The following is a 26,846-nucleotide window of genomic DNA, read 5'->3' as shown; positions in this document are numbered from 1 at the left end:
GTTTTTTGTCAGCCAACTCCTCTCTTCCCCTCCATCCTTCCCTCCAGGACCACCGGCAACAACTCGTACTTCCTTCCTCTCGTGATGTGTCCCAAGTAGTTTACCTTCCATCTTTTCATAATGTTCATCATTTTCTGATTATGTCCTATAATTTGTAACACTGGTTCATCATCTGCTTCGTCCACGGGATCCTCAGCATTCTTCTATTCACCCACATCTCAAAGAACTCCACTCTTCTCTACAGTTTGTAAATGGTCTACAGTTAATTTTTAAACAAACTTTGATAGTATATTCGACATGGCACAAATTTCAAAATTTTTCATATGTGAAACAAGAAAAAACTTTGGAAAAATAGTAATGAAAATACTATGTGCCACAATAATCTCTGGAATTTTGCATCCTGATATTCCAAATTTTTCCATTTCCTATGAATTTTCAAATTTTTCCATTTCCTATGATTAACAGAAATAAAAAGTTAAATGACTAATTAACTTTTCACCAATTAATTACATGTATATATGAGAATGTTTTTAAAACTGAAACTTGCAAATGAACTTCTTAAAATTCCAGATATAACATAAAATTTGATTGGTAATAGCTATCAAACATAACTGCAAATGAGCAGTTAATGTAATTAATGTAATACAAAGTGCCACATAATTTTGACTGTTGGCTAATTGACTAAACAGGTGGGATCTCAATAGTTTTCTAGTCAGCTGAGAAAAGGATTAATAAGTTACATATGCCAATAAATGTTGCTAAGCTGCAAATACAAAATTAAAACACACCTTTGTATATGCTCCTTGAGCTTCGTTTATCAGTTTATCATATTCATCTCTAGCTAATATCTTCTGTTCAAGAATGCCATTTAACTGATCCAACTTCTTCTGTAGGTTTTCCATTTGCTTTTCAAGTTTTGTCCTTTCTTGTTCATCGTGTAAAATCTCTTCATTAAGTTCACTTCTCTTTGTACATAAATCTTCAATGCCTAGAGATAAAAAATTACACAATATAAAATAATTATAAAATTCATAAATTTTATGGCGCTCATTTTAATAGGAATATCTAAATTTGAATATAGCTAATTTAAAGTTTGAATATGCTGAGACAAACAAGTTAAATCATTTATATATCGCATTATGTCTTTAACATATTCATTTTTTCTTAAATATTTTTCTTAATTATAAATTTAAATAAATTTTCTGTTTATACTCTGGGACGACCAAATGGTCAGAGGAGTTCACAAGATAGAGAGAATACAAGAAACAGCACTGTATTCGGCAGTCACTCAAAGCACGTGATCGGGCCTGACCACTAGGCTATGGCGGCCTCTTTATGTTTAATTATGTTATGTAGCATTCTAAATAAGTGTGCTACGAAAATTCATTGAGTTCTACACAAAATGTGTTTTAAAAAATAAAGGTTTGGGTCTTACTATTTGGTGTTAAATATTTCAAAAACCCAATGTGCAAATGGCTACTAGTTCTATGTGACATCCATACACTCCTCTTGACTCATACAAAATTTTCCCAGTTATCAATGGGCTGGATTACATCCCTACTGCCTACATAATAAACTCACTGGTACATTGGAGTTTTCGAGTCATTAAATATATACAGAATAGCTTTTTCCTCTTTGTGGTATGCTGAGCTTCAATCCTTTCTGACAGCACATCAAGACTACAAAATAGTTTCCATGGTAGAAGCTATCTGAAAATCTGTGGTGAAAAAGGTCTGCTGATCACAAAGCAGCTGAAATTACATTGACAAATTTGCCAAAATAATATCTGATGAAAATCTTAGTACCAAACAAATTTAAAATGCCAATGAAACATCTCTGTGCTCGCACTACATTCCTAGAAAAATATTAACACCTGATGAGAGAGCACCAACAGGTATTAAGGTTGCTAAGGGAAAGTTGACTATTCTTGCATGTGCCTAAGTTGCAGGTACACACAAGTTAAATTTGGCAATGATCAGAAAAAGCCAACATCCAAGATGTTTTAAAGGTGCACACAATTTACCTGTGCATTATGCACAACAAGAAAGCATGGATAACCAGGGAAATATTTTCTAACTGATTCAATAACTGCTTTGTACCAACAGTACAAGCCCATTACAGGCAAGCTGGACTGGAAGAAAATTGTAAAATTTTATTGTTCCTGGAAAACTGCTCCACATATCCTCCAGCTGAACGTCTTGCACAAAGTAGTTTTAAGCATTTACTTTCCTGCCAGTGTGACATTTTTAATACAGTCAAGGAACTGTGACTGAGGAATATTACACACCACGAAGAGCTAGTATAAGGGCAGTTTTTTGAACTGTATGCTTAATGCAGTCACCACAAGCTTAGGAATCCAAGGCACCCTGAAAGAGTTCAATGTTAAAGATGCCATTTACGCAGTTGCTAATACTTGAAACAATGTTGATAAACCAATAATAATAAACTCTCAAGACAGACTTTGGTCTATAACAATGTTTGATGAATATGAACTTGCAGATGAAGACTTAAGGATTTAGTGTCACTAATGAAAAGAAGACTATATCAAACCTCCTTATTTATGCCAAAGGGTTATCATCTGAAAGTGTAAATAAGCGAGAGGAAGCAGACATCAAAGAAGTGCTTTTGTGCATTCGTTGAACTTTTAACTTCAACTGGTACAGATAAATGTTGCCACAATTATCTGTACCAGTCATTTGTTGCGAGTCTGCATCCATGGTAATGAGAATATGTGGCGTAAATATTGTCAATTCAACTTTATTGTATATCGCAACACCACCAGATCGCACAGAAGGTCTTTTGAATTGGGTGATACGTTTGTATCATCGAACATCAACATTTTCGTCATTTTCAAGCCACGTTTCATTTAATGCCAAGATATTCGATTCCATGAGAATTGGATTGGTCACAATGGTATTGTATTCAACAATACCATTCTGAAACTCGACGAAGCAACTTGATCCCAAAGTTGTAATGCGATTGTAGAGAGTGTTTCCAAACGATGGTTATTGAAACGTTTCAATTCAGTTCAATGATCTTGCATCTTAGGTGCGTTAAAACCGTGAGCATGGTAGAATGTAAAGTCGTCTTTCTGATTTCTGATGTACAGGCCATAGGTGGTAGATGACTTTCATCAACTGGTGAAATACCACCACTTTGCTTATTGGAGGCTTGAAGTGGTGAAACCCATGTTTAGTCTCTAGAGCAAAGTTTCCGGCGCCCCCCTCCCCCATACTTCTCCTTCAACCCATGCACGGTACTAAGTACTATAGGTTTTAGTACCTTTCGTGTTTGGGGTTTTCATAAAAAAAAAAAAAAAAAATCCTATGATATCTGTCCACTCAGTATATTGGGTAGTTGGTTGGTGGAACAGACTTCCATCCCTTGTCGTGGAAGTTGATAGCCTAAATAAATTTAAGGCTCAGCTGGACAGGTATTTCGAACAGAGGGGTGAAGTGGAAGTGGTTTTTTTTTTTTTTTTTGGCTGATGCTGCATAAGCTTGCTTTCTTGCATCATATGCCTCTACTAATGCTAATGCTAATGCTTCTAACTCTCGACAATGCAATGTATACCAGTTGCTGTTCGAGACTCTTATTGTAATCGAATACGATTTCTTTGAAAGTTCCACCCTGAGATTTATGAACTGTTGTGGCACAAGCTTCAACCAAAGGAAATTGGATTCTTTTACATTTAAGCATTTTTCTTTTGAAATATATTGTGGTAGAACGTCTCATAATCAGAGTCCAGTCAGATTTTAATATGCCACGATATGACAATATGTCCAAGCGAGACTTGAGATGACTCTTAGTTCCAACGTTCTTGCTTTTGAAATGTAACCACAATCTTTTGATTTCTGTTTATTCCATTTCAAAGTGCTGTAAAGTTCCGATCGCTCCACTGCCCAAACCATCTTCAACATCGATGTTTGTAGTGATCATGTAAGGTTTTCCAGTCGATAGATACAATACATATGACAAACCTCCGATCTCTGCTACACTCATTTGATGGAGCTTCATTCGCATTCTAGTCAACTGTTCATGACTCTTGTAACTGGTGAAGTGATCGTCGGCTGTATAATCGATAGTGGTGTTTCCTTCCAACACTTGAGCGTTATATTGAACAACTTCGTTGTTACGATGAAATAAGCAAACAGCATTTGGTACTTGTCCCATGACAAAGTCTCGTGTTCTAAATCAACTTTCGATTAACTTCTTTTCTTCAATGTCTAACGTTTCGCCATTTCCAATTTTAGTTAATATACCAGAGAATGCAACATCACTTGAACCAGTGGAAAGAAACTTGAGAGACTGCCACAAAATTGCACCACCGACAGAATTCTTATGAGGCTTGAATATTTGGCTTTCATTCACTGGCAGCAAGTGATGCAAATCTCCGCAAAATATGATATCTAAACCACCAAACTCTTGAATGAATTCTCCAGTGATCTCTTGCAGTCTGGCGTTGATCGTATGCAAAACGTCAACTCCGATCATGCTAACTTCATCGATGAATACTGCTTGAATGTTTTGAAATGCGTTACAATAGGTGCAAAGTTTCTCGAGCAAGACCACCATGTATTTGCATCATACCAACTTTAAATGCCAAATGAACTGCAGTTCCATTGATCGCTACAGCCACCTTCCCCATTGACACACAGGTAACGAATGCATTGTTAAGAGAGTCGTGCACCTGACTTAAGCAATTGTAAGTTTCCATCGTAATTTTCAAGGTAAACATCTTGCCACAGCCAGCTGGACCAGTAAAGAATATTTGAAGCACTGTTGTGTTAGCTCGATCTGTTATTCAATGTATAACTTCATGAATCAACTAGCGTTGTTCTCTATTCGTCATTTGAACCAACTTGCAGTAATTGTCGCTGGTCATGACTTTATCTCGCCAACTTATCACAGCGGATAGCGAGTTTGCCGAAATAATTTCAATATCATCATTGTTCTCTTGAAGTCTGTTACTAGCATCCTCTGCGATTCGACTTTGAACATATTCGTCGCATTTCGCTCAAGCATCCTCTTCATTGTCCATTATTTCGATGCAAAGTTTTCTACAATACTAATGTTTTGTCAATATCAATATCCAACTCTTACCGTTTGTGGTAATTCATGAAGTACTCTTCATTTTCATCATATATCTGAAGAAACTTGTTTGAATCTAAGATATCAAGCATTTCATTTTTGAAAGGCCAGTAAAGTTAAAACCATTTCACGTTTATACTTTGCCAATTCAGACATTTCATAGTGGCGATACCTTATGACTCGCATCTGTTTTCTAGGTTTACATAGTCCCTTCACAACATTGTATTTCGCTGCAAAATCAGCCAAGCAAAGCTGACTGAGCTCTAACTTTTGGTCTTTTCTCATATTTCTGTATAATATATTCATTCCATATGTCGATAGAATCACCAAGATTTTCTTCAGACATTCGCTTCTTACTCTTCTTACTTTTCTGATGCTCGTGAAGCTAAGTAGCTGGAATGTACACAACTTCTCTACTAGCCTCAGACATTGACTGGTGAAGCAAATACGAAGCTGCCTATTGCGACCCATTTCAACGCTGTTCAGCATTTTAATGCTAATGTGTTTTAACAAGTTGGTGTAGTCTTGATCTGGATACTCGTCTTGCAATTTGATCGCCTCTTAAGAATACATAAGTCTGATAAAGTTTGCATTGTTGGTGGTGAAAATTACACAAAGTGCCAAGGACTAGAAGGGTAAGGATAGTAGAAAAAAGAAGTAATGTAGATTTTAAAAAGGTGAAAGAATGTTAATATCCTAAAAGTATTAATGAATTAAATTATCATCATAATTAATAATTAAATTATCATCATAATTCATAACTTTCCATATGTAGTACTTTACATTTGTCAATGTTAAACATCATTTGCTACCTCTCAGCCCATCTGCTCAACTTTTCTAGATCCTGTTGCAGCAGTGTACTGTCATTAGTGTCCTTAACAACCCTGCCAACCTTCGTATCGTCTACAAACTTGGACATTAAGCCTGATATACCATCATCACTATCATTAATAAATATAGAAAACAACAATGGACCCAACACTGAACCTTGGGGGACTCCATTAATAACATTAGTCCACGAAGAGCAGTGTCCATTGATTACCACTCTCTGCCTTCTCCCACTCAATCCTTAACAGCAATTTGCCTCCAATGCCACACTGCTCCAATTTGTGCAGTAGTCTTCCATGTGCAACAGTAACAAAAGTCTTTCTAAGATCCAAATACGTGATATCAAAGTTATTCCCTGCATCCAGTTCCTTTGTGACTACATCGTAGTATCCAATCAAATTGGTCAGATAAGACTTCCCCTTAACAAAATCATGCTGTGTCCAAGCTGTAACTGAAGTCTTGTCTAGACGATCCTGCAGTGCGTCTTGAACCAGTGCCTCCATTAATGTCCCTGGAATGGAAGTTAAACTAACAGGTGTATAATTACTTGTCGCCCTTTGATCCTCCTTTGTGAATTGGGGTCACATTTGCACAGCTCCAGTACATGGGTACCTCCCCTGTGTCCAAGAAAGCTTTCATAATTATGGCTGAGTTTGCTTTCTCCCTTTTCTGCCTCCTTTAATATAACTGGATAGATCCCATCCACCCTGGGTGCCTGTTTTTATGTTTATTTTCAACAATTTCTCCTCCACTTTTTTCTCAGTTATTACAAAATCATTAGCTCACTGCCAGTTTAATTCACCTTTGGCATTTCCCCTCCCTAAATAACTCCTCATGTGTAAATGTAGATGCAAAATACTCATTTAGCCACCTGAGCAGGATCATCAACAGTTGAACCATCAATATTCAGTGGACCAATCTGATTCATCCCTTTGCTTCTAGAGTTTACATAGGTAAAGAACTCTTTGCTGTTTTTCTTTGCATCCTTTGCGAAGGGTTTCTCATAATCTGCTTTTGCCTGCCTAATCTCCTTTGTAACTTCTTACAGACCAGCTTATATCTATCATGGGCTTCCAGGTCACCCATTAATTTATATGTATCCCGTGCATTTTTCTTCTCTGCCACATGTCTCATTAGTTCATCTGACATCCATTTAGGCCTAAACCTTGAAAAATATTTCTTAGTTGGTATGTCAAGCCTAGTAGCTTCCAAGATTAATTCTTTGAATACTTCCCATTTTGAATTTGCTGTTGGTAACATCATCAGTTGGTCTCACTGTAGTTACCTCTTTGAGTAAATCCCACTTCAGCACACTGTGATCACTGCCACCCACCTAGTGGTTCCTTTATCTGCAGATTCTTAATGCATGAAGAATCACTACTGATAATCAGATCAAGAGTATTACTCCCTCTAGTTGCCTCCTGAACATGCTGCTATAGAAAACAATCATCCAATAAATCCACAAAAGCCTTGCTAGTGTGTGAATGACCAATCTACAAATTCCAGTCAATATCTGGGAAATTAAAATCCCCCATTATAAGACTCTCTGATTTACTGGTCCACTCTACTTCCCTGTACAGTTTTTTTTTTTTTTTTTTTACTCATCAGAGTCATTAGGCCTATAACACACTCCTACTCTCAATTTTGTCTCCCAGTGCTTATGTCACACCAAACTGACTCGACACTGCACTGTCCACAGATGTCGACTGACTGTACTTCCTTGGATTTTGTTTCTTAACTAATAGCATAACCCCTCCTCCCTTGCTATCCTGTCTATCCTTCCTGTGCACACTGTACTCCCTGAATTCCAGTTCTAAATTCCTTACATCTGTGTGACGCCATGTCTCTGATATCCCAACAATATCTGCCTTTGATGTTCTGAGCAATACCTCAAATTCATCAAATTTATTTACCAAACTCCTAGCATTGGTGTACATGCAAGTATACATGCATCTGTTCCTATTCTTAGCTACCCTAACACAACCCATGTGTTTACTTGTACCACAATGACTCCCAGCAGGCTCTGAAATACCCTGCATCTTATTTTCCAGGCTGCTGCTCATTCTAATAGAAGCAGTACAAGAATCACTTTCACCTCTGCCAGCGGCCACTGTTAATCTGTTAGTTTGTGAATCCCCCCCCCCCAAGCTAGCAGTTTTCCGACACATCTAACACTGCCTCGATAGCATCAGCAAATATTCTTGCACTCTTTCTATTTAAGTGTATCCCATCCTTGTAGAAGCAGTCTCTCCTGTTAACAAGCACAGACCAGGCTGAGAAAAATTCTACCCCTCGAGCCTTGCACAATCTCTCCAGGGCCGAATTGTTCGACAAGGCTCTCATCATATACTCCCTCCTATCATGTCTGGGCAGAATTGCAGACACTTTTGATACGCTCGAGCAGTTTCTAGAAGAGCACAAGTTAAATATTGAAAACTTCGTTGGGTGTTATTCAATCAGGATTGACAAGACCTACCATTCTAATGAAAAGAAATATGACACAACTTTGGACAAATACCTTCAATCCTTGGATAGCTGGTATATTAAATTTGAACATGAATTTACAATTTATACTCAAGGAACATTCGTGCGCATCATATGTTGTAGAATATGTTAACAAAACCAACAGAGGTATAAGCCATTTGCATTGAGACTGCTGCTTTGCACATTTTGGTGCATTTGTCATACCTTGATTATTCATTTTTTTATTTTATCATCAATTGTTACTTTGACTTTAAGTTATATTTAACATATACATATATATATATTATATAGTATCCATCAAATACACCATAGTTAACCCATATATTTGAACTACGTATGTAGCGTAGAGGGCATCGTTTTAATTGTATCTCATAATGACGTTGCCTTCACAACGAGATAGCTAATATTGCATTACTTCAAATAAATAACGCTTCTCTAGTAGAGAAGACTACTGTTATTTATTTTCAGCGGTACCACCACCCAGACGATCGTTTCGAAGCTGTGCGGCTTCATCATCAGTGGGCGGGCAGGTACCCAGGTAATACAACAAGCCATCACAGTTGCGAAGCTATATCCACATTATGAGAGATGCCAAAAGGGTGTGGTGGTAATGTATTTGGAAAATTAAATGCACAGGGCATAATCCTTATGGGTTTTGATAATTAACTATATAGTGTCAGTGTAAATACACCATAGTTAACCCATATATTTGAACTACATATATAACATAGAGGGCATCATTTTAATTGTATCTCATAACGTGGTTGCCTTCACAATGAGATGTGGTGTATTTACACCGATACTATATAGTTAATTATCAAAACCCATAAGGATTATGCCCTGTGCATTTAATTTTCCAAATACATTACCACCACACCCTTTTGGCATCTCTCATAATGTACATATAATTTTGCAACTGTGATGGCTTGTTGTATTATCTGGGTACCTGCCCGCCCACTGATGATGAAGCCGTACAGCTTCGAAACGATCGTCTGAGTGGTGGTACCGCTGAAAATAAATAACAGTAGTCTTCTCTACTAGAGAAGCGTTATTTATTTGAAGTAATGCAATAGTAGCTATATCGTTGTGAAGGCAACCACATTATGAGATACAATTAAAACGATGCCCTCTACGCTACATACGTAGTTCAAATATATGGGTTAACTATGGTGTATTTACACCGATACTATATAGTTAATTATCAAAACCCATAAGGATTATGCCCTGTGCATTTAATTTTCCAAATATATATATATATATATATATATATATATTATTCTTTAGTAATATGATAATTTATGTTGTATTTTACTTTTAATATACTTTTATAGTGGTTTTCCTTAAATTATTTCTAGATTTTTCTGTTGTCCCGGTAGCTGTTTTAGCAATGCCCGGGTACGAACAGAGTACATATTATTATTTTATCTTTCTATTGTGGTTTATTGTGTTTATTTTCTTAATTACGGGTGTTTTCTACTCATAGGTATTATGGTTAATACATTACTGGTCTTTAAGCTAGCCTAAACTCGGTTATCTTAAATGCCCAGGGCCTATTCATTTTTTATTTTTCAACTTGTTACGTATTGCTAAAGAAATTGTCATATTAATTATAGATGAAAAACTGTAGCAATACTACTTTATTACAAAATGATAAAATATTAAACATTTTTATACATTTACTGTATTACATCTTTATACATATTTGTATTACATCACATGGTCGTCAATCCCCTACTTCATCGGGGGCTTTGAGCGGATTGACGGTCCATTCGATGTAATGCATTACTTACTTACCCGTTTCTGTTTGTATCTATCACAGCTTTGCTATTTTGTCCGATACTGAATTCTAAGTTTCTTTTAAATTCCCAGTTTTTGTCCCTTTCCCATTGCTATTAGTTAAATAGGTATTATTTATTATAAATTTATTATGAACCGAATTAATATCCCATAATTTCTACAGCAACTGTGATAGAATACACAAAATTAATTCGGTTCATAATAAATTTATAATAAATAATACCTATTTAACTAATAGCAATGGGAAAGGGACAAAAACTGGGAATTTAAAAGAAACTTAGAATTCAGTATCGGACAAAATAGCAAAGCTGTGATAGATACAAACAGAAACGGGTAAGTAAGTAATGCATTACATCGAATGGACCGTCAATCTGCTCAAAGCCCCCGATGAAGTAGGGGATTGACGACCATGTGATGTAATACAAATATGTATAAAGATGTAATACAGTAAATGTATAAAAATGTTTAATATTTTATCATTTTGTCATAAAGTAGTATTGCTACAGTTTTTCATCTATAATTAATATGACAATTTCTTTAGCAATACGTAACAAGTTGAAAAATAAAAAATGAATAGGCCCTGGGCATTTAAGATAACCGAGTTTAGGCTAGCTTAAAGACCAGTAATGTATTAACCATAATACCTATGAGTAGAAAACACCCGTAATTAAGAAAATAAACACAATAAACCACAATAGAAAGATAAAATAATATATATATATATATATATATATATATATATATAAAGAGAGAGAGAGAGAGAGGAGTACTTGTTGATGTTGCACTTGAATTGCTGTAGATTGCAAATTTTGGGAAATACAGTGGGACCTCTCTTTAATGAAGTTCCATATAGAAAATTTTTTTTTGTAGCAAACCTTTTTGATTTCCCCTTGGTCATTACACTGAAAACAGTAAATTTCCGTTTAACACGCTGATTTCAAGAGACCCGGGTATGCACCGTTTGCACCTCTGGCCTTGAGGCAATAGAGCTGACGATGTTGAAAGCACAAATGAATTAAGAGCTAAAAGGATTAATCACTTTAGCTTTTAATAGCTAAAGGTTTAATTCTTAAGAGCATTCCACAATTTAGTGGTGCCATTAAGCCTTTACTGTACCGAGAAGTCGCACTGATGAAGTGCTACCTATGTGTCTACAGTATATTGGCAAAGATTAAGGCATATTCCCAACATGGACATTGGCTCTGCTCAGCCTGTTTTCTATTGTAAGCACCCTAGAGAATTAGGAGAGAGTGATTTTCCTTTATCCGAGAAATTCATCTGTAATTTTGCAGAAATGAGTTATCCACACTTTCACTAAATTTCACCTGTCTCTGTATGGTAGATACAAGTGGTCCTAAATCAGTTTTTTGTTTTAGCTGATGTGCAAGTAACCTTACAATGTCTAAGAGCAAATCCTTGAGTGTAATGGAAAAAGTGGAAGCGCTTAATAGTGTAGATTGGGGAATTAAAAAAAAAAGAAATCGCATTAAAATTTGGTATCCCTGCCAGTAGCGTGTCAACCATTCTGAAAAACCGTGATTCAGTTCTCAAACTATTTGAGGAAACGGGACCCATTCGGAAGCGTGCGAAATTATGCCTGTATGAAGATGTAGATAAAGCCGTTTTTAAGTGGGTGAAGTTGATTCGAGATCAACATGTCGATATCAGAGCCATTAATAAAAGAAAAGGCTATGAAGTACGCATCTTTTCTGGGGCATAAAACATTCCAAGCCAGTTCTGGTTGGCTGGACAAATTTAAAAAGCATCATGGCTTACTTGAAAAGGTTATTTCTGGTGAAAGTGGGATTGTAATTGAAGAAGACTGTACCCATTGGCAAGAAACAGTTTTGATAAAAGCACGATTTGCAAAAATGCCAATTAACAGCAATGAGAGGGATGAACTGGTACAAGACATTGAGCAATCTTGGGAAGAACACCAAGCAAGATGTTTGATCAGTGGATAAATTGTTCTTGAATAATATTTAGGAATTGATAATGATGTCATAGTATCTGAATATCCGAATGATTCCAACGTTTTGAAGAGTATTCAAAGAACTAGTGACAATATCGACAAAGAGTTGGATGAAAATGAGTGCAACGAAGGCAATGAAGGCAATATTAACCCTTCCAAACATGAAATGTTGGCAGCCTTTGAATCTGCGTCGAAGCCTTCTGTGTGAAGAAAATGCACCAGAAAATATACTTGAGTGCTTAAACAAATGCGAACATTTTTGTGAACGATGTACACTAAACTCCAGTGTACAACAAAAAATAACCAAATATTTTACGAAATAATTCTTAAAAGTGTGCATCAAAAAATAAGTAGTAATTTCTTAATATGTGTGTATTACTAAATTAACTGTTTTAAAATGTTAGAAAATTTATTCATCCCACTTATTTCTGATTTATTTCCCATATTTTACTGTAATTCTGAATTACAGTATTTTTCATTGTTGAAAAGGTCATATTTCTTTATAACTAAATTTCTGTATAACGATTTTTTTCAAGCAAACGATCAATTTCATTATATGGAGGTCCAACTGTACGTGGTTGTTGAAGGGTTGTTCTACAAAACATACAGAAGAGATAAAAGAGGAAGAGCAAAAGTTGTTTCTGTCAGTTTGCAGTTCTGGATAATGGCTAGTTGTGCCATATGCACATACTGGTTTTGAGAGGGATTATAAATGCCAATTCAAAGGAATTAACAGTGCCCATGGAAATATCTATAGAAAAGGCCTGTAGCAGAAACTGAACATCTATGAGACAGAGTGAAGAGACTATAAAAGATGGGGCATTAATTAACTTCACTGCCTTCTTTTGAGTGGAGTCCAGAGGCTTGAGAGTCTGGTATTCCCAAGTTCCCTATCCATTTTCGCTAAAATCTTTGAAAGGCGGAGGGCCTTTGCACCAAACGCATGCCACGTGGCTGATGCATTTGACTGTTTAATGCACTATAGAGAAAGAAATGGACAGAGAAAGGCCTCCACATCTTTCGCCAAATCTTTCGTTTCCCCCCTTCCGTGAGGCATATGCGCCCTCTCAAACCTTCAAGACCTCCACGTCATGTGCCCCTAAAGCATCAGCACATCAGGCGACTGCCCGGCTTGCCCATAGCTAGGACCGGTCCAGCATCCAATTAAAGGCATAGTGATGCATGCAACGCTATACGTGTCAAACCTGTGTGCATGGCAAGTAGGGGCACGTGTTTCCCAGTGCAACTGGGAATCTCCTAGAAACCTATTGTGCAACACTAGTCTTCAGGTCAACAAGTGAATAATTTTGAGAACCCAATCTTATTGTTCTATCCAGGAATTCTGAAATCATGGAACTGAGTACAGACCAAACTGTAAATTTTGTAAAAGAGTACAGATAATTGCCTGCTCTTTGGAAAATTCTGCTATTAAAATTTATAAAAATAGGGAAATGAAATGAGACTCTCTAATCCAGCTGGTCTGCTTATTAGCATTAGTAGAGGCATATGATGCAAAAAAGCAAGCTTATGCAGCATCAGCCAAAAAAAAAAAAAAAAAAACCATTCCCATTTCACCCCTCCGTTCGTTTCAAATACCTGTCCAGCTGAGCCTTAAATTTATTTAGGCTATCAACTTCCACAACAAGGGATGGAAGTCTGTTCCGCCAACCAACTACCCGCTGGCTAAAGGCAAATTTCCGCACATCTATCCTACATCTGCCTTTCCTCAATTTGAATTTATGCCTTCTCAGGTGATTATTCTGAGCAAGAGGTAGAATCCCATCGGCATTGAGCATGCTCAAACCATTCAAGGCTTTATATACCTCTATCAGATCACCTCGCCGGTGCCTAGTCTCCAGACACCGTAATTTGCAAAACTTAAGCCTTTCTTCGTAAGAGCAACCCTTTGTTCCATTCACTAATCTTGTTGCCCTTCTCTGTACTCGTTCCAGCAGCTCTACATCCTTCTTGAAATGAGGCCTCCAGACCTGTATACAGTACTCAAGGTGTGGCCTGACCACTGCCTTATACAAGGGGATAATCACCTCCTTATCCCTGATAGAAAAATTCCTGTATATCATTGACAAGACACCATCAGCTACTCATGCAAACTGTCTGCACTGCTCAGAAAACTTCATATCTACCTGCACAATTACCCCCAGGTCCTTTTCATTTTCTACTACTGTCAGTGTAGTACCACAGAGTTGATACGTTGCTCTGGGATTACTGTTTCCCATATGTAGTACTTTACATTTGTCAGTGTTAAACTTCATTTGCCACCTCTCAGCTCATCTGCTCAACCTTTCCAGATCCTGTTGCAGCAGCATAGCGTCCATAGTGTCCTTAACAACCCTGCCAACCTTTGTATCATCTGCAAATTTGGACATTAAGCTTGATATACCATCATCACTATAATTTATAAATATAGAAAATAATAATTGACCCAACACTGAACCCTGAGGGACTCCACTAATAACATTAGTCCACAATAAGCAGTGTCCATTGATTACCACTCAACCATCCCTTCTCCCCCTCAACCATCCCTTTATCCATAGCAGCAATATGTCTCCACTACCACACTGCTCCAATTTGTGCAGCAGTCCTCCATGTGCAACAGTATCAAAAGCCTTTCTAAGATCCAAATATATAATATCAATGTTATTCCCTGCATCCAGTTCTTTTGTGACTGCATCATAGTATCCAATCAAATTGGTCAGGCAAGACTTTCCCTTAACAAAACCATGCTGTGTCCGAGCTATAAATGAAGTCTTGTCTAGATGATCCTGTAGTGCTTCTTTAACCAGTGTCTCCATTAATTTTCCTGGAACAGAAGTTAAACTCACAGGTCTATAATTACTTGTGTCAGTCTTTGATCCTCCTTTATGAATTGGGGTCACATTTGTACATCTCCAGTCTATGGGTACCTCCCCTGAGTCTAAAGAAGCTGTCATAATTATGGCTATGGGTTTGCTTACTTCCTTTAATATAACTGGATAGATCCCATCCACCCCGGGTGCCTATTTTATGTTTATCCTCAACAATTTCTCCTCCACTTTCCTCTGAGTTATTACAAAATCGTCTATCATTCCCCTTCCTGAATAACTCTCATGTGTGAATGTAGATTCAAAATACTCATTTAGTTTGTTAGCCACCTGAGCAGGATCCTCAACTGTTGAACCATCAATATCCAGTGGACCAATCTGATTCACCCCTTTCCTTCTAGAGTTTACATAGGTAAAGAACTCTTTACTGTTTTTCTTTGCCAACGATTTCTCATAATCTGCCTTTGCCTGCCTAATCTCCTTTGTGACTTGGTTGCAGACCAGCTTATATCTATCATAGGCTTCCATGTCATCCATTAATTTATATGTATCCCATGCATTTTTCTTCTCTGCCATATGTCTCATCAGTTCATCTGACATCCATTTAGGCCTAAACCTTGAACAATATTTTTATTTGGTATGTAAAGCATAGTAGCTTCCAAGATGAATTCTTTGAATGCCTCCCATTTTGAATTTGCTGTTGGTAACATCATCAGTTGGTCCCACCGTATAGAGTTTAAATACTGTCTCAGACCATCGTAGTCACCTTTACGAAAGCAAAAACCGTTCCCTTTACCCCTGATGGTAGTTACCTCTGTGAGTAAATCCCACTTCAGCACACTGTGATCACTGCCACCTAGCGGTTCCTTTATCTGTGGATTCTTAATGCATGAAGAATCACTACTGATAATCAGATCAAGAGTATTACTCCCTCTAGTTGCCTCCCAAACATGTTGATGTAGAATTTGATTTGATTTAAGAATTCTTGGCGCAAGAGCTACTGCGGCTAAAATGCACCTGTAAGATTTTATATAATGGTTTTGTTCTAATTCGTATATTGCTGCTAATAATTTCCAAGAGTAACAGAGAATGACTATAGCTTGCTTTAGAGATAATATTTAGTTTTATATTTGATTATAGTAATTTATTTTCTTGAGGAACTGAAAAACATCTGCTATATTTTTTCTATCTTCCAGTATCGTTTTGAGAGTGAGGGAGTCATGTTTGTTTAGCTCTTTGCTTTGAAGGAGTTTCGGCGCTCATCTGCAAAAGCTGGACAAGTAATCAGTACGTGTTCTACTGTTTGTTGTGTGTGACAGATAGGACATGGGGGGGGGGGGATCCTCTCCTCGCAAAAGATAAGCGTGACTGAAATACGTGTCCTATCCTTAACCTAGCAAGAATCACTTCATCGCGTCTATTTTTCTGTATGCTGGATTTCCATGGTTGGAGTAATCTTTTAATCTGATGCAATTTGTTAGGGGTAAGTACTTGCCATTGCTGCTGCCAGTAATGTTTCCCACTGTGATCAATAACGTGTTTGTAGTCTGAGAAAGGGATATATTCTGATACAGAAATATTGTTGTTGGCATCTTTGGCAACTCTGTCTGCTTGCTCATTACCATGTATTCCGACATGAATTGGGATCCAACAAAATCTAATGTTACGACGTTGTTCAAGGAGTTTTGATATTTTGTATTGAATCCGCTGTTGTAGTGGATGTTTGTTAGAACTAATATTTTGTATTGCCATCATGGAACTATGGGAGTCATTAAAAGTTATGCTGTTTTGAAAACTTGAATGGTCAATTTCGTCTAGTGCTAACATAATGGCTTGCAGTTCTGCAGTATAAATGCTACAGTCTTTTGGGAGTTTTTGGTCCAATGTGATGTCAGAAAAGTAAACTGCTGCTCCGACATGAGAATCAGTTTTGGATCCATCTGTATATAGAAAGCAATGATCTGAAAATTGTACCTCATAAGCAGCATACAGCTGTTGATGGTTTATATGAGAAAGGATTTGTTTGCTCGAAATGTGGAAGGAGAAGTCACATAAAGGTTGTCTGATTATCCATAGTGGTTATTGTAGAAAACAATCATCCAACATATCCACAAAAGCCTTGCTAGCATGTGAGTGACCAACCCACAAATTTCAGTCAATATCTGGGAAATTAAAATCCCCCATTATAAGACTCTCTGATTTACTGACCCACTTTATTTCCCTGTACAGTTTCTTATTATACTCATCAGCGCCATTAGGCCTATAAATATCTTCTGTTTATAGGGCTGATATTCAGTTAAGGGTGCATCTCCCAGACTATCAGCAGCATTGCCTTGAGGGGACTCCGTCCACTCACTTCTTCCCTCTTCTTTCCCCAGATGTGTCACAGCCACCATGGTAGGTAATGAACTTCACTGTTTAGAATATTACATATTGTGGATGTCACATGGCTTTAAATTTTCTTTGTCTTTTTGGATGTTTGTATCTGACTGGCCGATTAGGAATGCATAATTAAAAAAAAAAGTGTTTAGTTTTGCTGAATAATAGCAGGGGTGTGGGACAGGCAACACACCCCTGAGACCCCCTTAAAATCAGGGATCTCAGAAAAAAAAAATTAATTAACAAATGTCACCTGATGAGCATCTGATTGGGTGATTAGGAATACACAATTTCTTACATTCAGTTTTTTTTGCCTTTGTTGTGTGTGTGGATGTCCTCATGCTGTTCCTATGATTTTTTTCTTCTTGCATGATTTTTTTCCTTCCTCAATGCCATATCAGAGACATACAAGCCATCAGTTCGAGACAGTGATTGACTGAGGACATCGCACTGGTTAGGTGAGCGTCTCTTTCAAGTGAAATCGTCTAGTAATGTACGGGCACAAAAGTGGGAGTTAGGGGACAACAGCCCCACCAAAAAATGAAAAAAAAAAAAAAAAGCATTTATGTTGTTGATGTGCATGAGCAATTCTTGTTAATGCTCATGAAATTGTCTAGTAATGTTCGAGCGAAAAGAATCAGTGGTTGCATGTGGTGTGAATTTTTGTCGTTTTTTTTTTTTTTTTTTTTTTGCCTTTTGTTCATGAAATTTTCTAGTAATGTATGCCCATAAAAGCGAGGGTTTGGGGGTGGCAGCCCACAGCCAAAAGTAAAAAAGCATTTCTGTTGACATGCATCAGCAATTCTCATTGTTAATGCTCATGAAATTGTCTACTAATGTACTGGTGAGAAGAATCAATGGTTGCATGTGTGTTAATATTTGTTACTTGTTTTAAAAAAAAAAAAAAAAAACGCAGTTTTGCCATTTCTTTTTCTTCATTTCAGCTCCGACGTATTGTAATGTCCCTTAACATCCTCCTTGAACACACAGCTTAAGAGAAGGGGGAAAAGCAGTGAGTGGGCGTAGTCACCACCCATCAATCACTACTTTTTCCCCCCTCTTCTCACCATTTTAGAGGGTGCACCCTTAACTGAATTTTACCGTTTATACTGGAGGGAGATGAGCTAAGGACCAGAAAAGAAACAACATATGATGAGAGTGTGGTAAAACATGCCCTTCATTTGATATAAAATAATTCACGAAATTACTCTGAATCATTTTAGCATCATTACTAAGTTTTCTCTGCATTCTCTGTAGATTTTTCATCCTGGTGTCATTCTCAATAACCTTTCTCCAAGCACCTTCTATCAGTGAGCCATCATTAGTGTTTTCCTGGTCTAACATTTCCAGTGGGCTGTGCAGTTGTCTTGAAGACAAGTTTCTTCTTAAAAAGTTGTGTAGGTGTACACAAGTAAGTACAATGTCTTTGGCTATAGAAGTTTTAACTGCTAAGTGCTTACGAAATATTCTGAACACTGATACCAACAAACCAAATGCATTTTTCACAATATGGCAACTCTTGACAACTGATAATCATATACACTCTTCTTGGGGATCCTTTCGATTAATTCTGCAGAAAATGGTTTCAGGATGCTAGCTGTAAGTAGAAATGTGTCACCAGCCACCAGCACATATGCAGTTAACAAATCAGTCCCTGGAAGCTCAATCGGCTCTTTCAAATGTAATTCCCCATTGTGAAGTGCATTGCAAAATGAAGTATATTGGAATAAGTAATTCACAGTGACAACAGCCAGCAAAATAATAATACTGTATATATCCCCTTAAAGTTATAAAAGGAGCTTCCACTATTTTCTGGGCACTGTAGTACATGTTTCCCTGCCTGTACTAAATAATATTGTAATAGGTGCATTATGGTCTTAGTAGCCCTTGCACCAATAAATCAAACCACTACCAACAACATATTTCCCATCAAGTGCCTCAGATAATGATATTTCAATGACAAATTCCATTTGTCATTGAAATCTCAGGCAACGTTTTCTCACTTGTTGAGAGCTGGAAAAAAAAAAAAAAAAAAAAAAAAAAGGCCAAACTCCATTATTTGGGTACCACTTGTCTCCGTGCAGTGAGGTTGTTGTTGTTATTTTGGTTTTTGGGAGCATTAGCAACTAAGGCCACATTGCTCCGGGAATATGCGGTGGTCATTCCCTGAACTTTCTGCACCCTCCGTATTTGGTGGTGACGGGCTCGAACCCCGGTCTAATCAAGAAGCGTGTGCTACGCACTGCTGCTCCTTCCCACCTGGCTACGGAGGTGCTAAGGTGCAAGAAGAACGCATTTAAGCGTTCTTCTTGCACCTTAATACGTACTTTGTTACATCAAAAAAGGCACCGTGTAAACGTAGTTGTACACATGCTACTTCGTGTCATGGGAACCACACAGCTTTAAAATTTCACTTCACTTTTGAGTCTGCACTCTGGATTACAACTATTTACAATATAATTTTCAAAACACACAGCCTTATTACTTTCACTGAAATTTGCTACAAAATATTCACCTTCGTTGAATTACCTATTTAACAAAATTCGAACTTCAAGCAACCGAATTTTCTAATCTTAAAACTACTTACAAACGACTAGCTCGTTATTGTAAGTTTGAAGCTCCGCTCCCTGCTGCGACATGTCAGCCACTTCTTTCAGGACATCACTAACATCTCATTTATAAAAAAAATAATACAAGAAACTAAAAAGTAAAACATAAAACGAAATTACTGATTATTAACGTCTAGTTAACAACAAAATTACACCATTAACACCAACCGAACAAGATAAATGCCAATAATTCCTATAATTTCACTACGACTGCGCCCTCAAACAAATTCAGACCTCACTGTTTAAAAACGCGATGTTTTTATCGCGTATATCAGCCTTTGCTGACAAGCACCGATATCTAGAGGAAACACCACAGTGATATCTAGAGGAAAAATTAAATTTCCCCCGTTTCAGAAGTGCAATGGCCTCACGTGACCTCTAAGTATCATGGTGTGCCTGTGTTCTGTCGTACCAGAGCGAGAAAGACCATGGAGTCAGTACAGTGTGCCAATAAATTGCGTGCATTGAGATCGATCAGTCTTTTTCCTGGACGAAAAACCCTCGTTAATAACATAGTTGGCATAATCACGGTCCTCCTCACACCGGGTGGAAAAGACCTAAGTTCGAATATCCTAAGTTGCTGATGTGCGAAAAACGCTAAACAACTTGAGGTATTTGGTGATGTATTTCCTGTAGTCCGCAGATCTCTTACTCTAATTGTCATTAGTGCCAATGCCAAGGTGTACACCTTCTGTGCCTTTAAAAGATGATATCTGCTCTACAACGTATTAGCATTATTTGAGGCATATCATGCAAGGAAGTAAACTTATACAGCATCAGCCAAAAAAAAAAAAAAAAGCTTCCCATTTCACCCATCGGGTGACTCCAAATGTTTCTCTAGTTCAGGCTTAAATTTATTTAAGCTATCAACTTTTATTATTATTATTATTATTAACTATATGATGCAAGGAAGCCTGAGGCTTATGCTACATCAGCAAAATAAAAAAAAAAAAATTCCTGAGCCACCCTGAGAGAGAGAGAGAGAGAGAGAGAGAGAGAGAGAGAGAGAGAGAGAGAGAGAGAGAGAGAGAGAGAGAGAGACAAAAGGGAATCACCAAGACAAGAAGAACGATGATATCCAGCTCAGGACCCTGGGTGTGCCATGCCCATACTCACCAGATGCTAGCCCCTACTTCCAAAACAACAGATAAAGGTCTGTTCCAGCAATCAAATACCTGCTGGCTAAAGGCAAACTTCCGCCTACTTTTCTCAACTGCCTTTCCTCAATTTGAATCTATGCCCCCCTCAGGTTCTTAATCTGAGCAAGCGGATGAATTCCCATCAGCATTGAGCAGGCACTTGCTTATGTACCTCAATCAGATCACCTCGCAGGTGCCTAGTCTCCAGAAGCTGCACCTTGCAGAACTAAAGTTTCACTTGGTAAAGACATCCCCTTTGTTCGTCTCACCAACCTTGTTACTCGTTCTAACAACTTTACATCCTTCCTAAAATGTAGTACTGCGTACAGGCCTTGAGTACTGCGTATAGGTCTGGAGGCCTGTACGCAGTACTCAAGGTGTGGCCTGATCATTGCCTTCCACAAGGGGATGAACACCTCCTTGTCTCTGCCAGCAAAATTCCTATATATCATTGATAAGACTCCATGAACTGCAGTGGCAGCCCATCTCCACTGCTCACAGCACTACATATGCGACTGCACAAATATCATCAACCTTTTCCCTTGGCGGACATACCCTGGTCATATTCCACCAATCGTTTTTGCACAGTATATTTTCAGTCTTGCTGACAACAAAATTACGAAAAATTTTGAAGTGTGTATTTGTAATAAAATTAAAGAAGAATTATGAAAATTATTAAAGGAGAGCAACTGATGCTGTCGACATTTTTTGTAGCAGATGATGCTGTGTAAGTTAGCAACATTTACAACTGCAAATATTAATACTAAAATTCTCCTATCTATCTTTTTCTTTAGTTGCATAAGTTGACCTTTCTTTCATCACGTTGCCAATAATTGAATTAGACTATTATTATAACTGTGATTGACCTATATCAGATTATTGTTTTTTTTTTTTTTTTCCCTGTTTGGTGAAGTCCGGCCAGGTTTTCAAATTCCGTTCTTCGTTTTAATGAATAATTCTGACTGCAATTTGTGGGTAATGATGACTGGTATACACTGAGTGAAAAACATTAAAATGTCACATAACAGTCACCCGAAAAACTAATTCGTTTGCAAATGTTTATTATGGGTGCGAGCTTAGCCTGTGCAGACATTGCTCCTTAAAGCTCTTCAAACAGAGAAGTTTTTCCTGATTTATTTTCTGCTTTATTAGTTTAAATTGTCATATTAACTTATTTTCTAGAGTAGCTTTATATTCCTAGTTACGATACTTAGTTTAAAGTTTAACTTAGACAGAGATTTCGTAGATATTACTTAGTATCGGTAACGGAATCAAATCCACGTGTCACAAATTGAACGAGAGGTCTTTTAACCAAATTTAGTCGATTTATTAACCAATTGTTATATCAAATTATCTTCTATAAGTAGATTATAGACCTAGTCAGGATCCTTAGTTTATTCTAAATTGAGATAGCGAGATTTCGAAGCTAATCAATACTTACGAGTCCGTAGAAATACCGTTCGTGAATTCCCGCCATTTTTACACGATAGCATAAGCTTAGTGTAGTATACTGCATAATATAATATTGTCAATTAATCAGTAAATCTATTAATCTTGATAAACTTTATTGTCAATTAAATTGTATTTTTAACTCTAGAAATATATATAACGACTTAATCCTAACAAATAATTAATACATAACTATAGTAGTACACGTGATACGGAAGTTGTATAAAGGGAACACTAAATACCGAAAAAAAAAAAAAATATATATATATATATATATATATATATATATAACATAACTGTTTTGGGATATAACTTAAGGATTTAATTTTTGTTTTAAATTTTATTGAATTAAATTGGAATCATGACTCTGACCAGAGCACCAAAGCAAAAGGCTCAAGCTAATGGGAGTGCTGTGGTTCAGGGGAGAACTGAGCGGGGGCAGTTGCCCTCTGAATCACAGTCTATTAAAATGCACTGTTTGCTTGATGTTTGCGGAGCAGTCGGGTACGGGACATGATACTGCCAAGGGGGATGTCTTTGTGTGTGCACGATGTAAGGAGTGCAAGGAAATCAGGCGACAACTCAGCGTTGTTATGGGCCTTTATGAGACCTTGAAGGACAGGGTGGATGCCCTCGAAGGAAATAAATTGAGGGGCCCATCAAGCTCTCAGCTGCCCACATCAACGCCAGAGCTTGCACTTGGTCATCAGGCAACACAGGGGCAGCCCCCTAGGCAGAATGCACTGGTCCCACAGGAACTAGTAGTTGTTGGTGACTCTATTGTCAGGGAAACGGGGAACATGCTTTTTTAAAAAGGATAGGTGGAACAGGACCAGGGTATGTCTGCCAGGGGCAAAGGTTGATGACGTTGTAGAGCGGATATCATCTTTTAAGGGCACAAAAGGTGATATAGTTGTACACGTTGGCACTAATGATATTAAGAGTAGGAGACCGGCGGAATTACTTAGCAAGTACAGGTCACTGTTGAAAAAAAGCCGTGAATTAGGGTTGAACTTGAAAGTGTCTGCAATTCTGCCCAGACACGATAGGAAGGAGTATATGATGAGAGCCTTGTCGATCAATTCGGCCCTGGAGGGATTGTGCAAGGCTTCAAGGGGTAGAATTTTTTTCAGCCTGGACTGTACTTGTTAACAGGAGAGATTGCTTCTACAGGGATGGGATACACTTAAATAGAAAGGGTGCAAGAATTTTTGTTGATGCTGTCGAGGCAGTGTTAGGTGGGTCGGAAAACTGCTAGTTGGGGGGGATACAAGGACTAATAGATTAACAGTAGCCACTGGCAGAGGTGGAAGTGATTCTTGCACTGCTTCTATTCAAATGAGCAGCAGTCTGAAAAACAAGATGCAGGATATTTCAGAGACTGCTGGTAGTCATTGCGTTACAAGTAAACACATGGGTTGTGTTAGGGTAGCTAAGAATAGAAACAGGTGCATGTATACCTGCGTGTACACCAATGCTAGGAGTTTGGTAAATAAATTTGATGAATTTGAGGTATTGCTCAAAACATCAAAGGCAGATATTGTTGGGATATCAGAGACGTGGTGTCACACAGATATAAGTAATGCGGAACTGGAATTTGGGGAATACAATGTATATAGAAAGGATAGACAGGACAGGAGGGGTTATGCTATTAATTAAGAAACACATAAAGTCAAAGGAAGTGAAGCCAGTTGACATCATTGGACAGGGCAGTGTCGAGTCAGTTTGGTGTGACATAAGCATAGGGAAATCAAAATTGAGAGTAGGAGTGTGCTATAGGCCTAATGACTCTGATGAGTATAATAATATATTGTACAGGGAAAAAGAGTGGGCCAGTAAATCAGAGAGTCTTATAATGGGGGATTTTAATTTCCCAGATATTGACTGGAATTTGTGGGTTGGTCCTCGCACACTAGCAAGGCTTTTGTGGATTTATTGGATGATTGATTTCTACATCAGCATGTTCGTGAGGCAACAAGAGGGAGCAATACTCTTGATCTGATTATCAGTAGTGATTCTTCATGCATTAAGAACTTGCAGATAAATGAACCACTAGGTGGCAGTGATCACAGTGTGTTGAAGTGGGATTTACTCAAGGAGGTAACTACCATCAGAGGTAAAGGGAAGGGTTTTTGTTTTCGTAAAGGCGACTATGATGGTCTGAGACAGTATTTAACTTCTATACAGTGGGACCAATTGATGATGTTACCAACAGCAAACTCAAAATGGGAAGCATTCAAGGAACTAATCTTGGTGGCTACCAGGCTTTACATACCAACTAAGAAATATTGTTCAAGGTTTAGGCCTAAATGGTTGTCAGATGGACTAATGAGACATGTGGCAGAGAAGAAAAATGCATGGGATACATACAAATTAATGGATGACATGGAAGCCTATGATAGATATAAGTTGGTCTGTAACCAAGTCACAAAGGAGATTAGGCAGGCAAAGGCAGACTACGAAAAATCCTTGGCAAGGGATGCAAAGAAAAACAGAAAGGAGTTCTTTACATACTTGAACTCGAGAAGGAAAGGGATGAATCAGATTGGTCCACTGGATATTGATGGTTCAACAGTTGAGGATCCTGCTCAGGTGGCTAACAATCTAAACGAGTATTTTGCATCTACATTCACGCATGAGGAGTTATTCAGGAAGGGGAATGATGTAGGTAAAGTAAACATTGGCAGTGAGCTGGATGATTTTGTAATAACTGAGAGGAAAGTGGAGGAGAGATTGTTGAGGATAAACATAAAAAAGGCACCTGGGGTGGATGGGATCTATCCAGTTATATTAAAGGAGGCAGCAAAATAAGTATGCAAACCCCTAGCCATAATTATGAGAGCTTCTTTGGACTCAGGGGAGGTACCCATAGACTGGAGATGTGCAAATGTAACCCCAATTCACAAAGGAGGATCAAAGGCTGACACAAGTAATTATAGATCTGTTAGTTTAACTTCTGTTCCAGGTAAATTAATGGAGGCACTGGTTAAAGAAGCACTGCAGGATCATCTAGACAAGAATTCAGTTATAGCTCAGACGCAGCATGGTTTTGTTAAGAGCAGGTCTTGCCTGACCAATTTGATTGGATACTATGATGTAGTCACAAAAGAACTGGATGCAGGGAATAACTTTGATATTATATATTTGGATCTTAGAAAGGCTTTTGATACTGTTGCACATGGAAGACTGCTGCACAAATTGGAGCAGTGTGGCATTGGAGGCAAATTGCTGCTATGGATAAGGGGATGGTTGAGTGGCAGAAGACAGAGAGTGGTAATCAATGGACACTGCTCAACGTGGACTAATGTTATTAGTGGAGTTCCTCAAGGTTCAGTGTTGGGTCCATTGTTGTTTTCGGTGTTTATGAATGATATTGATGATGGGATATCAAGTTTAATGTCTAAGTTTGCAGATGATACAAAGGTTGGCAGGGTCGTTAAGGACACTACTGACGCTATGCTGCTGCAACAGGATCTTGAAAGGTTGAACAGATGGGCTGAGATGTGGCAAATGAAGTTTAACATTGACAAATGTAAAGTACTACATATGGGTAACAGTAACCCCAGAGCAATGTATCAACTCTGCGGTACTACACTGACAGTGGTGGAGAATGAAAAGGACCTGGGGGTAATTGTGCAGGCAGATATGAAGTTCTCTGAGCAGTGCAGACGAGCTGCAAGAGTAGCTCATGGTGTCTTGTCAATGATATACAGGAATTTTTCTAGCAGGGATAAGGAGGTGATTATTCCCTTGTATAAGGCAATGGTTAGGCCACATCTTGAGTACTGTATACAGGTCTGGAGGCCTCATTTCAAGAAGGATGTAGAGCTGCTGGAACGGGTACAGAGAAGGGCAACAAGATTAGTAAATGGAACAAAGGGTTGCTCTTACGAAGAAAGGCTTAAGTTTTGCAAATTACAGAGTCTGGAGACTAGGCACCGGCGAGGTGATCTGATAGAGGTGTATAAGGCTTTGAATGGTTTGAGCATGCTCAATGCCAATGGGATTCTTCATCTTTCTCAGAATAATCACCTCAGAGGGCATAAATTCAAATTGAGGAAGGACGGATGTCGGATAGATGTGCGGAAATTTGCCTTTGGCCAGCGGGTGGTTGGTTGGTGGAACCGACTTCCATCACTTGTTGTTGAAGTTGATAGCCTAAACAAATTTAAAGCTCAACTGGACAGGTATTTCGAACGAACGGAGGGGTGAAATGGGAGAGAGTTTTTTTTTTTTTTTTGGCTGATGCTGAATAAGCTTGCTTTCTTGCATCATA

General features: G+C 38.0%; 1 protein-coding gene across 1 annotated transcript in view; it reads right to left on the bottom strand.

Annotated features, from left to right (window-relative positions):
• The window catches only part of LOC150089606 (microtubule nucleation factor SSNA1-like), a 36,579-nt gene extending 16,373 nt beyond the window's left edge, over positions 1–20,206 (bottom strand). The window contains exons 1-2 of the mRNA XM_090368689.1: positions 19,961–20,206; positions 789–988 (exon numbers count right to left, since the gene is read on the bottom strand). Of these exons, the coding sequence (XP_090224815.1) occupies positions 789–988; positions 19,961–20,012 (252 nt within the window). The 5' untranslated portion in view covers positions 20,013–20,206. The remainder of the gene's footprint in view (positions 1–788; positions 989–19,960) is intronic.
• Positions 20,207–26,846: the final 6,640 nt, after the last annotated feature.

This window comes from Mastigoproctus giganteus, chromosome 2, assembly GCF_048544385.1.
Source record: "Mastigoproctus giganteus isolate SK-2022 chromosome 2, ASM4854438v1, whole genome shotgun sequence".
Classification (NCBI taxonomy): domain Eukaryota; kingdom Metazoa; phylum Arthropoda; class Arachnida; order Uropygi; family Thelyphonidae; genus Mastigoproctus; species Mastigoproctus giganteus.
The sequence above is the reverse complement of the archived record's forward strand: the minus strand, read 5'-3'. Positions and strand labels throughout refer to the sequence as shown.